General features: G+C 52.2%; 1 protein-coding gene across 2 annotated transcripts in view; it reads right to left on the reverse strand.

Annotated features, from left to right (window-relative positions):
- Window positions 1-13,655, reverse strand: part of LOC117001618 (ankyrin repeat domain-containing protein 11-like) — a 125,338-nt gene that overhangs the window by 3,706 nt on the left and 107,977 nt on the right. For both annotated transcript variants that reach the window (XM_033070054.2, XM_033070055.2), the window contains exons 5-9: window positions 11,691-11,861; window positions 10,441-10,644; window positions 8,337-8,479; window positions 7,501-7,648; window positions 43-6,767 (exon numbers count right to left, since the gene is read on the reverse strand). In XM_033070054.2, the coding sequence (XP_032925945.1) occupies window positions 43-6,767; window positions 7,501-7,648; window positions 8,337-8,479; window positions 10,441-10,644; window positions 11,691-11,861 (7,391 nt within the window). The remainder of the gene's footprint in view (window positions 1-42; window positions 6,768-7,500; window positions 7,649-8,336; window positions 8,480-10,440; window positions 10,645-11,690; window positions 11,862-13,655) is intronic.

Below are 13,655 nucleotides of genomic sequence, written 5' to 3' on the forward strand. Positions count from 1 at the left end.
TGGGTGGAGAGCTCCTGAGGCTAAGGAGAGAAGGTGACTCACCACTGGAATATGGAGCTTGCTTAGGGGTTTGCCATCCAACAGGTAGGAGCCTGTGTAGGTGACATACTCAGCGTAGCACTGTGGGGCTTGGGGAGTAATGTAGCACAGGATTTTCCGCTTCTCCTCAATCTTCTTCCTGATCTGGAGGTACTCGAAGTAGGGGTTGGACCTGTCGCTGTGGTAGGGTTCGATGTCGTCCAGTTTGATGGCATCGACGATAGCTGCCAGTGTCTGCTGGATCATCTCCCTCGTCTGCTGGGTGGATGTGTTGATCTGCTGCTGCAGCTGCTGGTTGGAGCGCTGGAAGCGGCGCTTCCGCGGGTGCTGGGCCTGGGAATCGTCCTCCTCCGTGATGCGGCCTTTGGCACGCGTGACGGGCGCGGAGACGGGAGGAAATTCCTTCTCGGATGCGGCGGCGTTCTGCTTGTTTTGGTTGGCGAGCATCTGAGCCCGGTTCCTGGTAATCCGCTGAGGAATCTCTTCTATTTTGGGTGGCTTGGGAGCTTCTGCTACTGGTTTTTGTACTGGTTCAACAACTTCTGCTTGAGCGTTGCCAGCAGGCGGATCCGCCTGGGATGGCGGGGCCTGGCTCCCAGCACGGGCTGCAGCACTGTCCTGTGGAACAGCAGCCTCGGAGCTGGCCACGGGCACAGGACAGGGCTGGGAGCTGCCCTCTGCCACCCCAGCAGCTGATGACAGCTCCTCGTGCGCGGCCTCCACCTCTTTGCTCTCTGCTGGCGCGGGCTCGGACGGGGTCTGCTGGAAAACCTGCGCTTCCGAGTCCTCCGCTGCCTTCTCCTCCGCTGTGTTCAGCGCTTCAGAGGTGGCTTCTTGTGCGGCCACTTCTGGTTTCTGCTCTTCTGCTGGTGGCTCTGTGTCCGTGGGCAGGGTGGCTGCTGCCTGGCTGGCCGGTGGCTCCTCCGGCTCGGCGGATGCTATCACAGACGCGCCGGCTTTGATGATCCCAGCGCTCGGTTCTGAAACTGCTGCTGGGCTTTCCTCCACCGCTTCTGCCTCCGTCATCTCCGTCTCTGCAACGTCCTTAGGCTGGAGTGGCAGCTCTGGGAGCGAGAAGGGGCCAAGGTCCAGCTCATCCTCGGTGTTGGTGAAGGGGTCGGGCCACGTCACCGCCTCCTCCGCGTTCGCAGGTGCTGCGCTGTTGTTTTCCAAATAGTTGTTCTCTGGTGCAGCAACGACTTCGGCCTGAGGTTCTGCTGGCACACACGGGGGCTCTGGAGGGATCTCTGGTGCTTCTTCTGGAAGAGGTTTGCAGTTGTTGAAGAAGGTGTCTAACCTAGTAGGGGACATGTATGGAGCTTGCTCTTCGGCATTTGCGATTTCTCCTGGAACTGCTTCCTCAGCATCCTCCTTGACCTCCTCCAGCCTGGGTTCAGACACTGACAGAGGGTACGAGATGGGAGAAACGGGGTAGGAAGTCTCTGTGGGAATGAAGGCTACTGGTGCGGGATGAATGGGCTCTAGGGAACAGAGCGGAGGTTTAGGGGACTCGGAAAACCTCTGGGGAGATTTCATGAGAAGCTCCGAGCCCATGGACCAGGTGACAGGGTGCTCTGCGGGGGTGCCCATCAGGCTGGGAGGAATGGCGGTGTCCGGGTTTCGGGGAGGAGGGTTATCCCAGTCTATGTTGTTTTGTTCGGGCATTCCCGAACTGAAATGGTTCTCCTCGATGGGTGGCAGGTAGGTGGATTCTGGTGGCATGATGGAGGCGGTGGCTTGCTGCTCCTCTGTGGTGTCCAAGGGCATGCCAATGTCGGGGGGAAGAGCACTTTCCACTGAAGGAGCCAGCAGCTCGTCCCTGTGCGAAGGGGAGGATTTTGCTTGTAAACCAGAAAAGACACTTTCGGGCGACTGGGCGACCCCGCTGACAGCTCCCGGCGCGCAGTGCAAAGCTTCCACTTTGGGGGAGGAAACTCCATAATCCGGGGAGTAATACCCAGGAGACAAACACTGGAACTTCTCAGCAGGAACAGAGGGAAGGGGAACTTTCTCCTCCATTAAATGCTGCACTGGAGAGTCATAATTGGATGTTGCTGGGACACTTTGCTGCCTGAAGAACTTATCTCCAACGCTGAATTCCTCTTCGGGCGCCCTCCTGATATCCACTGAGATGGAGCGGTAGAGGTTGGAGGAGGGAATGGTGCGAGTCGGGGTCTGGCTGGGGTTCTCGGGGAGCCCGCTGGACACGTTGGTGTATCTGTCGAAGAAGGAAGGAGAGCAGGCGTTCATGGACATGGTGGAGATGGGCAGCGAGTGCTGGGAGTCAGCACACTCGAACATCAGGTCTGTGTAGTCCTCGTTGCTGCACGACGGCGTCCTGGGTGTCTGCATCACCTCCTCGTAGCTCGGGCAGGACACCACGGATGCCGGGGTGGGGACGCCCGTGGGCCGGTTCTGATCTGGCCTGGGAGATGCTGGGAGGATTTCCTTCAGCTGAGGACCAGTGATCCAGTCCTTGGAGTCTGTCCCCACAGCAGGCTGTGCCTTGTTTTCTGGTGACAGGATAGGAGTCAGGGGACCCAACTCCTTGAGTTTCTTGTCCTTGAGCTGCGTGTCCAGCGCTAGAGGCTTCTTGGTTGGCAGATCCAGGCTCCTCTTGCGCACATCCTCTGAGCTTTTGAGTTTGTCCTTTAACTTGGGGTCTCCGGACCTGTGCCGCATTTTCTCCATTTGCTTCATTCTCTCCTTGTGCCTTTTGTGGCGTTCCTCGATCTCCAGGTCCTTCTGGCTCAGCATCCTCTCAAAGCTGGTCATCATCAAATCACCATCTCCCAGAAGTTTCTCCCTCGGCCTGGCATCCTTCTTGCCGCTGTCTTTGGAAAGAGTTATTTTTTCATTCCCATTGCTTATTTTTATGGACTCGGATTTGTCTTTGTCTTGATTCTCCTTAAGCTTCTCCTTCAGTTTGGTTTCGCCGAATTTGAGGTTGTCTTCCTTGGATTTATCTTTGAAGGTGGTAACTTGAGGCCCATCCTTATCTTTGAGTGTTGACTTTGGCTCATCTTTGTGATGTTTAAAGAAACCATCTGTGTGTTTATCCTTGTGCTTTTCCTTTTCCTCCTTCCATTTTTCCTTGTGTTTATCCCGCTTCTTCTTCTCTTTAGCTGTGCTGATGGTGCTGGAACCGTAAGTCTTTTCTTTCTCCGCCTTCTTTGACAGCTCTCTTTCAGAATCATTTTTATCCTTCTTTTCAGAAAATAAGTAATCAATGCTCTTCTCCGGTTCCTCATCAGCGTCTGCCTTCATGTTGTAGGAAGAGCCAAAAGCCTCCCCATCCACAGAGAAATCCTTTTCATAGTGAGTGGAATCCTTTCTGATGCTGGAGTCCTTGAATTCTTCTGATTTTTCCTTTTTCTCTGTCTTCTCTTTCTTTGCTTTTTCCTTCTCATGACTCTTCTTTGAGGAAGATGAGGAATGTCGGTGCCTCTCCTTCTCCTTGAGCTTGTCCTGAAGGCAGGGTAAAGGGAGAGAGTCCTTAAACTTTTCTTCAGCAGCGTCGGTCAGAGAGAGGTTTGAAGACTCGAAGAGGCTGGTGAGTCCTGGCTCCTGCCCTCTGTCTGTGAAGCTGTCAGAGGAGATCTCGCTGATCTTGTCATTGGAGTCGTCCCTGTAGTCATTCAGAGCCTCCTCCTCCAGTTTCTCCAGCAGGCTCTTCTCCGACTCCCCTCCTTTTGAAGACTTCTTCTCTTTGGAATGCTCCTTGTCCGGCTTCTCCTTATGTTTGCTTTTCACCTTGTCCTCACTGGTGTGCTTCTTCTCAACCTTTTCTGGGAGCTTCTGCTTGTTTTTCTTCTCCTGAGTGGAATCCGTGGACATTCTCTCCTTCCTGTCCTTGTACTTCTCACTGGAGTCTTTATCCTTCTTCTCTTTGTGTTTCTCAAAGGAACTCTTCTTCTCCTTCCCCCCTTCCGATGTTCCTTTGTCCTTTTTCTTCTCCTTGGACTCCTTATCCTTCTGCTTCTCGGAGTGCTGTCGGTCGGAGGAGTACTTGCGGTGCTTGTCGGGGTACAGCTCCTTCTCGGCCGCGGCGCCGTCGTCCTTGTCCTGCAGGCTGTCCAGGCGGTGCACCTCGCTGCCGGCCGCCTCGCCCACCTTGAACCCGCTCAGGCTGTAATCGTCCCTCTCGTCCTCGCTCTCGTCCGTGAAGATGTCAGCGATGCTGTACCAGCTCTTCTCCTTGCCTTTCTTCTCCTCCTTCTTCTCGGGGAAATCGTCTCTGTCTGTGGAAAAGTTTTTCTCTTTCTTCTCCTTGACCTGGTCCAAAGAACTCTTTCTCTCCTTGTCCTTGCTGTGAAGATCCTTGTACTTCTCCTTAGTTTCTTTCTTCTCTTTGAAACTCTTCTCTAGTTCTTTGTCCTTCAGGATTTTGTCTGGAGCAGCTTTTTCATTTTTCTCCTTGTCGCCTTCTTTGGATTTTTCCTTGTATTTTTCTGGCTTCACCTTTTCTTTTTTTTCTTTATCAGGAGCATCCTTCTTCTCCTTTTCCTTCCCAGAATGGTGCCTCTCCCAGCTCTCCAGGGTTTTCCCACTGAACTCAGGGTCAGACTTATCCTTGAAGAACGTTTCACAGCCATACTCCTTGAAGTCATCTCGATAGGGCTCCTCCTGCTTCGTCTTGGGATCTTTTCGCTCTTTAGAGCTGTCAGAAGAATCTTTTCTGTCTTTGTTGGTCTCACCTGTGTCTTTTTCTTTCCTCTCCTTGCCAGTCTCCACAGAATCCTTCCTTTTCTTATCCTTTTCGGGTAAATAACTGGGAGTAACTTTGTGTCTGTCTGTTTGGTCCTTTTTCTTCTCGGAGCTTTTCTCCACATAATCCCTCTCCTTCTTCTTTAAGAAAGTGTCCTTTTCATTCCGCTTCTCGTTGTACTCCTTCTTCTCTTTAATTTTATTTTCCTTTTTCTTGTCTTTAATTTCCTCTTTCACGGGTTCTATGATTAGTTTTGCCACGGTGTCATTTTTAATCTCCCTGAAATCCGTTATTGGAGAATCCCAGCTGTCCTCACCCTTGAAATCGAAGGATGAATCAGAGGACAAGTCTGAAAACCACCTCTCCTGCTGATCGTCCGAAAGACTGAACTTTGTGTCCTCGCTTTCGGCAAATTGAGTTTTGTTATTAAACTCATCAAACCCAGACTCGTCCCTGTAAAGTTTTTCTTTTTTGCATTTTTCCTTCTCTTCCTTGAAGGATTTTTCTTTCTCTAGTTTAGAAGCCTTCTCCTCCTTCAGCTCATTCTTCTTCTCAGATTTGGACTGCTTGTCCTTTGACTTCTTCTTTCTCTCCTCCTTGTGTATTCTCGGCTTCTCCTCCTTGGGAGATTTCTCTTTGACAGGCTTCTCTTTTTCTGATTTACTCAATCCTTCTCTGAAGGATTTGCTCAGGTCTTTACTACCATCTTTGATTTTTCTTAATGATTTCTCCTCTTTTGAGGATTTTCCAGTCTCATCTTTAAACAACCACTCCTTCTCCTCTGCTTTACCTTTGGGGAGCTTTTCCTCCTTCTTACCGTGTTCCCGATCGTGCTTTAACACTTTCAACTTGTTTTCGACTGGATTTTCTGTCTCTACTATCAAGCCTTTCTCAGGCTTTTGTTTAGAGTCCTCAAACTCAAAAGAAAATGTTTTGATTATTTTAATGTCTTGGCTGATGGGACACTGTCCCTTCTCCTTGTTTTTATGTTTGTGTTTTGTTTTATGCTTTTTAACAACCTTCCCCTCCTTGTCCAGCTTTGGAATTGCTCCATCCACATTGCTATGGAATGAATTCTTTTTCTCAGAAACAGTGTTGTGGGGGGTGTTTTTCTTTTTGTGCTCTGGTTTCTTCCTGACTGGCTTTAGTGACTCTAAGCTCGAGTCCTCGGACGAGTAGTCTGACTCGCTCGTCAGCCTCGTCCTGGTGGAGTCCGATAGGGAACTGACGTCTGACCAAGCTGGAGAAGATATGGTTTTCCAATTGTCCGTCCTCCAGTGCTTGGAGTGCTGTTCTGTAAGACTGGGATTATGTTTCTGGGATGCTAAACTCCCATGTGAAGAGGTCGATGAGGCAGACAGAGAGTTAAACAAGGAGGATTCCTTTAGCACTAGCCTTGAGTCCTTTACACAGCTAGAGCTCTGTAGAGAGTCTCTATCATCCTCCTCACTCTCCACGTTTTCACTCTCTGATTCAGAGGAACAAAACTTGTCATTTTTTTTGCCAAACCGAACCTCTTTGCTTTTTGTCTCCTTCTTCCGCTTCTTTTTTACTTTGCTTTTCTCCTTGGGCGCCTTGGTGCTGGCTGGCTCCCGAATTTTGCTGCTGGGCAATATGGAGTGGGTGGAGAGGCGCAGCTTCTCCCCCGTGCCCACGGCCACGCTGGTCTCCTCCTCGTCCGAGCTGTCCGACAGGATGCGGTGGGCAGCTTTCTTTGGTGTAATTGTGTTATTTTTAGTATAAGTTTTCACTTCCATTTTGGGTATGGAAATGAAACTGTTTGCTTTAGTCTCTTTCCTGTAATCCTTTTTCAGCAAATGTTTGTCATCGACCGGCGGGACCCGGTCCTGCTCATCGTCCTCATCGAATTCATACTCATCCTTCACCGGGGTGATGGTTTTGGGGGGCTCCTGGGCCTTGGGCTTGTGCTTCAAACCCTTCTCAAACTCTGAGTCTGTGTTATTGCCATCAACGGAGCTGGAGGGAGCGAAGGAAGGAGCGTCCTCCTCTTCTGAGGTCTCTGCAGAGAGAAGAACAGCGTGTTAAGGACTGCCAAGGGCTCTGGGGAGGGAACATCACTGGTGTCCTGCACACAGCAACCCCTGCAAACAGCCCTGATGCCCTTTGGCCTCACCCAGCCTTTGCAAGTTGGCTGCCAACAGCTCGGAATGCCAGGCTGGGGGATCTTTTCAGAAGGAAGCTCCTCCAGCTCCAACCTGCATGGGGTGTTCCTCAAAGTAACATCCTGGGTGTACCATGAGAACTTTGGAACGGGGTTATGACTGCACACAGTGCAGGTCAAGGCTCCCCAAAAGACTGAAAACTCTAGTTTGCCCTAATTAAAACCTGCAGATGTCCCACAGTGGTGGCACTGGTGGAAGAGGCTCTAGCAGGGACAGCCTGGAAGCAGAACCTGAAACACCAGTGCTGGGACAGCTGAAGGACAGGGACACAGGGTGGGCATGCAAACCTCCTCCTCTCCACTGGAATTACCACCAGGACATCCATTTACCTGCAACTGCCTTCCAATTCTACATCCCAACTGCACCAGGGAAGCCATCTCAATGCTGGCTTCCAGGTCAAACAGCCCCCAAGCTGGTGGCAATGCTGTCTGAATTTGGGTTACAGATACGGGTGGGCTCCTGACCACGGCAGCATCTGAAAGGAGTCTGTCTCAAGGTCTCTCTCAAGGTCTCTGTGACAGCTGCAGGCCACAACTGTCCCAGCCCTGGCCACAGAAAGGCAAATCTCACCTGTGGAGCTCTCTTCACTGGAGGGGTACGTGGTCTTCCCCAGGAGCAGGTTCACCATGGTGGGAGAATTCGCTACCTTCAAAGGCGTCTCGCCCTTCCTGTTGCTTTGATGAGGATTCCCTCCATAATGCAACAACAATTTCACCACCTGAAAAGAGAAACTGAGGCTTGAAGATGCTCACAGTGTTTTGATTCCAGGGTTTTCTTGCATGATTTTCATACATAACTAAAAGAGTGGTGTCTTCAAGACATGCCTCATGGTACTAATGTAAGAGTGAAGCCCCAACAACATTCCCAGGGAAGTGGTGGAATAACCATCCCTGAAAGTGTTCAAGAAACATTTAGGGACAGGGTTCAGTGGTGCACTGGCAGCATCAGGTTAATGGTTGGGCTTGATGATTGTGGAGGTCTTTTCCAACCTTAATGAACCTGTGATTCTAAGAACCAACCTGGGCAGGAAAGAAGGGGGAAGAGCAAGGCACAAAATCATGTTCCTGTCCCAATTCCAGAAGAATGAACTATCCCCTGAGCAGAGGAGCACCAATTAAAACACTCAACAGCTCTGGGACAGGGAAATTCACACAATCAGGGAATGATTTAGCTGGGAAGGACCTTCAATCCCATCCCATACCACGCCCTGCCATGGGCAGGGACACCTTCCACAAACCCAAACTGCTCCAAGCCCCATCCAACCTTGTCTTGAACACAAATTCCTGCCCACTCCATGGGAAATGAGACAAAAATACCCAGAATCTGTGTTTTCCCAGTGGGCTGCTCGAAGCACAAGTTTCCAGAAGAGCCATTTAAAGCAGAGCAGTGAATGCCAGCACCCCGACCTTGAAGTGGCCGTTGTTGGCCGCGTCGTGCAGGGGGGTGTCATCGTCCAGCCCCTTGGTGTTGACCTCGGCTCCTGCTGCCAGCAGCTGCTTGGCCACGTCGTAGTAGCCCCGGTTGCAGGCCTCGTGCAGCGCCGTCCAGCCTGCAAGGACAGGGACACTCAGCTCACAGTGACACTGGGACACAGGCAAAGCCTGCAGGGTCAGGGTGGTCAGGGTTGTGTTGGTGTGATGGCCAAAGCTGGCTGTGTTAGCCCAGATCACCGTGGCACAGCAGGAAGGAATCTGCAGCTCTGTCCTGCTGCTCCTGCCAGGCAGTCATAGAATCAATGTCACTTCTCTCTCTGGCCATGTGCTACAGGCAGAGCATCTGCCAGACCTGACACAGCCCCTGGAAATGGATGGGTTTATATGGGAAATAAGGAGAATTGCTGATGTCATGTGAAAGGCAGATCTTAGTTCTGTTCCCTTTTATACCGTCATGAAATGTTTTGGGTTGGAAGGGATCTTAAAGCTCATCCAGTCCCACTCCCAGCCATGGGCAGGGACTCCTTCCACTATCCCAGGTTGTTCCAAGGTTGGCCTTCAATGCTTCCAGCAATGGGGCAGCCACAGCTTCTCTGAGCAACCTGTGCTAGGGCCTCACCACCCTCACAGGGAAGAATTTCTTCCTAACATCCCATCTAACCCTGCCCTATGTCAGCTTAAGGTCATTCCCTCTTGTTCTGCCACTCCATGCTCCTGTGAAATGTCCCTCTCCAGCCTTCTCTTAAGCTCTTAAGTTAGGTTTGGCTTTAGGTTCCAATCCCTCTGCAAGTGAAATCGTGGTGCTCAGACCAGGCTGAGCTCAGAACTGCAGCTAGGGCTGCAGACAGCCCCCACACAGATTTTCTGTGTGCTCTCCAAACACAGGAACGCTGGCCTGGGCTTGGGGGGAAACCAAACAGCAGCGTCTCCACAGTAATGGCAGCTCCAGCTCTCAAACAACTCTCTGAAGAGCACAGAACAAAACACTTTATCGTGTTCAAACAGCCTGTTTTTAAGCAGAGCCTGTTTTGAAGTTTCCCAGCGCGGCTGCTGCGGTGTTTTGCTGATAGCGCCGTGGGAGCGCGTTCTGTTACCTTCACTTGGAGCCTTTGCAGGGGGCACCTGTGCCCGGAATTAATCACAACTGATACTTCAGTCTGGCACTGGGATTAATCATACGGGTGGAGGAACAGCCATATCTATTTATAGCCCCAAAACCATGAGAAGAGAACAGCAAAGTCAAGCTCTGGGGCGTGCTGGAGAAAGGCTGATCCAGCCCAACAAGCAGCACCTTCATGACCCCTTCACCAGCATCCCATGGCTGCCTTTCCCTGCAGGACTCAGAGCTGTTCCCAGCTCATCCCACCACCCCAAACAGGAGCTTGGAGCTGGGGAGGAGGAGGTGGAGGCGGCAATACTCCTGAGCTGAGGGTCAGGATGGTCAACAACTCCAGCTTGGGTGCCTGGTGGGAGCCCAACCCTGCCCTTCACATTCCCTCCCCATCTGCAGCACCCCCACATTCAGCCCTTAAAAACAACTCCCAAAAATTCACAGGCATCAGGCCCCCAACTCCAGAGAGATGACTTCACAAACCCACTCTCAGCAGTATTTCTGGGCACATAATTCCTTCTATTTTAAGTAAAAACAGAGCTTAACCAGCCCACCTGCCTTTGCAAATTCCCCTCCAGCCTTCCAACACAGCACTCCTTTGGAAGGGCAGAAGGAAATGGTCTGGAGTGGTCAGGCCAGTTTTGGTATGCAGAGTCACAACAGCTCCAGGGATTCTCTGGATCCTGCCCAGCTCAGCTTCACCACCTCAAGCAGACTGCACAGCCTGGGAATTCTGCTCCCAAACTCCAACAAGAAAACTGATGCATTGGGGGATTTTTTTAATGTGGCTTTTTGTTGTTGATTGATTTTTTTAATTATTTTTTTTTAATCACAATTTTCAGCAAATCCCCTCTTTCCAAGGCGCAACCCCATGTTAGAAACCAACTACATTTCCTGCTGGGAGTCATTCTTGGAGGTGGAACATGCAAAAAGGTGGGAAAAAAGTTGTGATTCCTGGGCTGTTACCTGCAAAGTCCTTCACATTGACATCTGCACCCTCGATGATGAGCTCCTTGATGCGCCGGGCGTCCCCGCGGATGGCAGCGCGATGCAGCCGAGTCTCTCCTCGCTCGTTTCTCTTATTTACTTTATCTTTGGTTTTGGAGGCAGAGTTGGGAGTTCCCTTCTGACAAACTGTAGACTGAGAGGGATGCTTTGGTGTTGTGTCAACTGCAGGGAGGAGAGAAACAGCGTCAGGGATTGCATTCCACACAATTCCTAAGCCCTTAGAGGGAGCTCGTGCATCACGTTTCAGATCTTCCCAAAATATTCAGAAGGCAGCAAGAGGCAACCCAAGCTCTGGAGTGGATGTGAACAGAGCAGCCTGTGTGTGTCCCACGGAGATGGGAATCACGGGCTGCCAGACCCACTGGAGAGCTGCAGGCCTGGCAAACACTGCGGGCAATCCCGTGATCTGGGAGCAGACAATGCAGCTCCTTACCCTCAAACCTCAGTTCCCCAGGGAAGTGGCCTTTTACCAAGCACATGTGAGGTCTGACGGCCTTGGGAGGAGACTGCATTTCCTGGGAGAACGCTGGAATGCTCTGCAGCTTTCTTCCCTTTTACCTTTCCCAAATGACAGCAACATAAGCAGCAAGATTGGTGAATTTTTGGCTAAAAGCTGCATGTTGTGTGTTGGATGAGGATGTGAACACATGGATAGCACAGAGCCTCCAAAAATGAGGGGGGGGCACGTTTGTAACAGATAAAAATGACTAGAACACAAAATCCATGACAAACACATTCCAGCTGCTCCACACCTCAAGCTACAGCAGTGCTGGTTACACATCTCATCCCCTTGCAAGGAAAGAAACATTAAAAACCTACAGAGGATGGTATCTTGTCTTTATTCACAATCTTCCTTTGCTGAGATAGCCTGAAATGCCAGTGGGAAACACAGAGCTGAGGTGGAGGAGGCTCCTATGGAACCACAGCTCCAGCTGAGTAGCCAGGCTGGGCTGGATTGGGGACACCGGGAAAAGGAGGGACAGCCAGAGCCACGTGTGGATGCCAGTGACACACCTGGAGTCACCTCAGAGCCCTGTGGGAGCAGTGAGACCCCAGAGAGCAGCAAACCATCCCCCCTGCACCATGCCAGCTCAGCCCTGCTGCTGTACCTGAACCGCTGGTGACCCCAAGAGCCAGGAATTCCAGATGTTTGGGAACCTCTGGCTGCAGTTCCCACCCTGCAGAACAAACTCCCTCCCCAGGCTCACCTGGGCTGTTTGCAGACTCTTCTGCTGTCATCTGCATGAGGAGAGCGACTTGCTGGCGCTCGGAGAGCGGGTACCCAGCCCGGATCCCCGAGAGGCCCATCCCGAAGAGCAGGCCAGGCTTCCTGGTGGCGGGCTCCTTTTTAATCCTCTTCCGCTCGGGACCCTGCTTCTCTGTGGGACAAGCACACAGGGACACAGCCTTCAATGGCACTGGAGCTGAAAGCCAGGTCTGATCTCTGTGCTCCTGTCTGAGCATGGGACTGAGAGCGCCAAAAAGCTTGTGCTGAGTGATGGATCCCAGTGCTGGATCCCAGTGCTGGGTGATGGATCCCAGAGCTAGGTGATGGATCCCAGTGCTGGGTGATGGATCCCAGAGCTAGGTGATGGATCCCAGTGCTGGGTGATGGATCCCAGTGCTGGATCCCAGTGCTGGGTGAAGGATCCCAGTGCTGAGTGAGGGATCCCAGTGGTGGGTGATGGATCCCAGAGCTGGGTGAGGGATCCCAGTGCTGGGTGATGGATCCCTGTGCTGGGTGATGGATCCCTGTGCTGGGTGAGGGATCCCAGAGCTGGGTGAGGGATCCCAGTGCTGGGTGATGGATCCCAGTGCTGGGTGATGGATCCTCTCCTCCCAAAGTGGCTGCTCCCACCTGGCACAGAGCACCCACCTGCACTCAGGTCTTCTGCAACCCTCTAAAAAAATCCCAAACAAACATGAGGCAAGGGGAAGGAGAAACCCCTGAAGTGTCTGGTTTGTCATCCCAAATCCCAGCCTGTCTCCTAAATCATCCAGCTGCTAAGGCAGCTCCAGTTGAAAGACCAAGAGCAACCACCCCCAAAGCACAGCCACAACCATGGAATGGGTGGGAAGGAACCTTGAAGCTCATCCAATCCCACTCCCATGGGCAGGGACACCTTCCACTAGCCCAGGCTGCTCCAAGCCCTGTCAAACCTGGCCTTGGACACTTCCAGGGATGAGGAAACCTGCAGGTGCCTTCACCACAATAAAAATAAACAATCTGCAGCCTCTCCCCAGCTCTGCTCAGCCCCCTGGCATGCTCACTGTGGGTCATGGGCACGTGGCCAGCGGGACAGAGCCCGCAGCACAAAGTCCAGTGGGTCAGGTGGAACTGCCAAAGGACAGGGTCACACACAGCCACCAGACTGTGCACCACAGCACAGGCTTCTTCCCTCACCCACCAAGCTGCAGCCCAGGGAAGGTCTCTGGCAGAGGAGGGCAGCAGCGTGTGGGGATGTTCTGTTCCTGCCGCTCGCAGCTCCGTGGCTGAGGCACAGCCAGCTCCACAAACCTTTCTGGGCACAGGGCAGAGCTGCCAACCTCTGCTGCTCAGGGCCCACCTGCAGCAGGTGACTTCCATCCACCCCTGCCCTGGATGCTGTACATTTAAGAAATAACAATTGTTCCGGGGAACATCTCAACCAGAGAGAACGGCCACCCCTCTTAAAGCTCTCTGCTCATTGCTCAGAGAGGCTCTGGCTGTCCCTGGAGCCCTGGAAGTGTCCCAGGCCAGGGTGGATGGGGCTTGCAGCAACCTGGGATAGTGAAGGTGCCCCTGCCCATTGCAGGGGTGGGATGAGATGAGCCTTAAGGTCCTTCCCAACCCAAACCATTCCACAATTCTATGAAATGCAAGCCCTGGAAACATGTCTGCACTGAAGGCGAATCCCAGTCTACTCAGAAACCACATTTTGGTCATCCTGGCAGCTGTGTCAGAGCTGGAAGATGAAATCAGATCCTAGCAGAGTTTTTTAATGGCTTAAAATAAAATTAAATCCAGTGTGCTTACGGGAAGACAACTTTGCCAGGGTGGCTCCAGGAGCCACGCTGCTGCGCTGTGTGTCCTGCCAGGGGACACAGGGACACCTGATCTGTGTGTGCAGCACCTCCCTGCTCCTCCCCAGTCTGCTTAAACCCTGCTCAGCCAGGCCTGGCTTCTCCCAGCC

This window comes from Catharus ustulatus, chromosome 11 (genome assembly GCF_009819885.2).
Source record: "Catharus ustulatus isolate bCatUst1 chromosome 11, bCatUst1.pri.v2, whole genome shotgun sequence".
Taxonomy (NCBI): domain Eukaryota; kingdom Metazoa; phylum Chordata; class Aves; order Passeriformes; family Turdidae; genus Catharus; species Catharus ustulatus.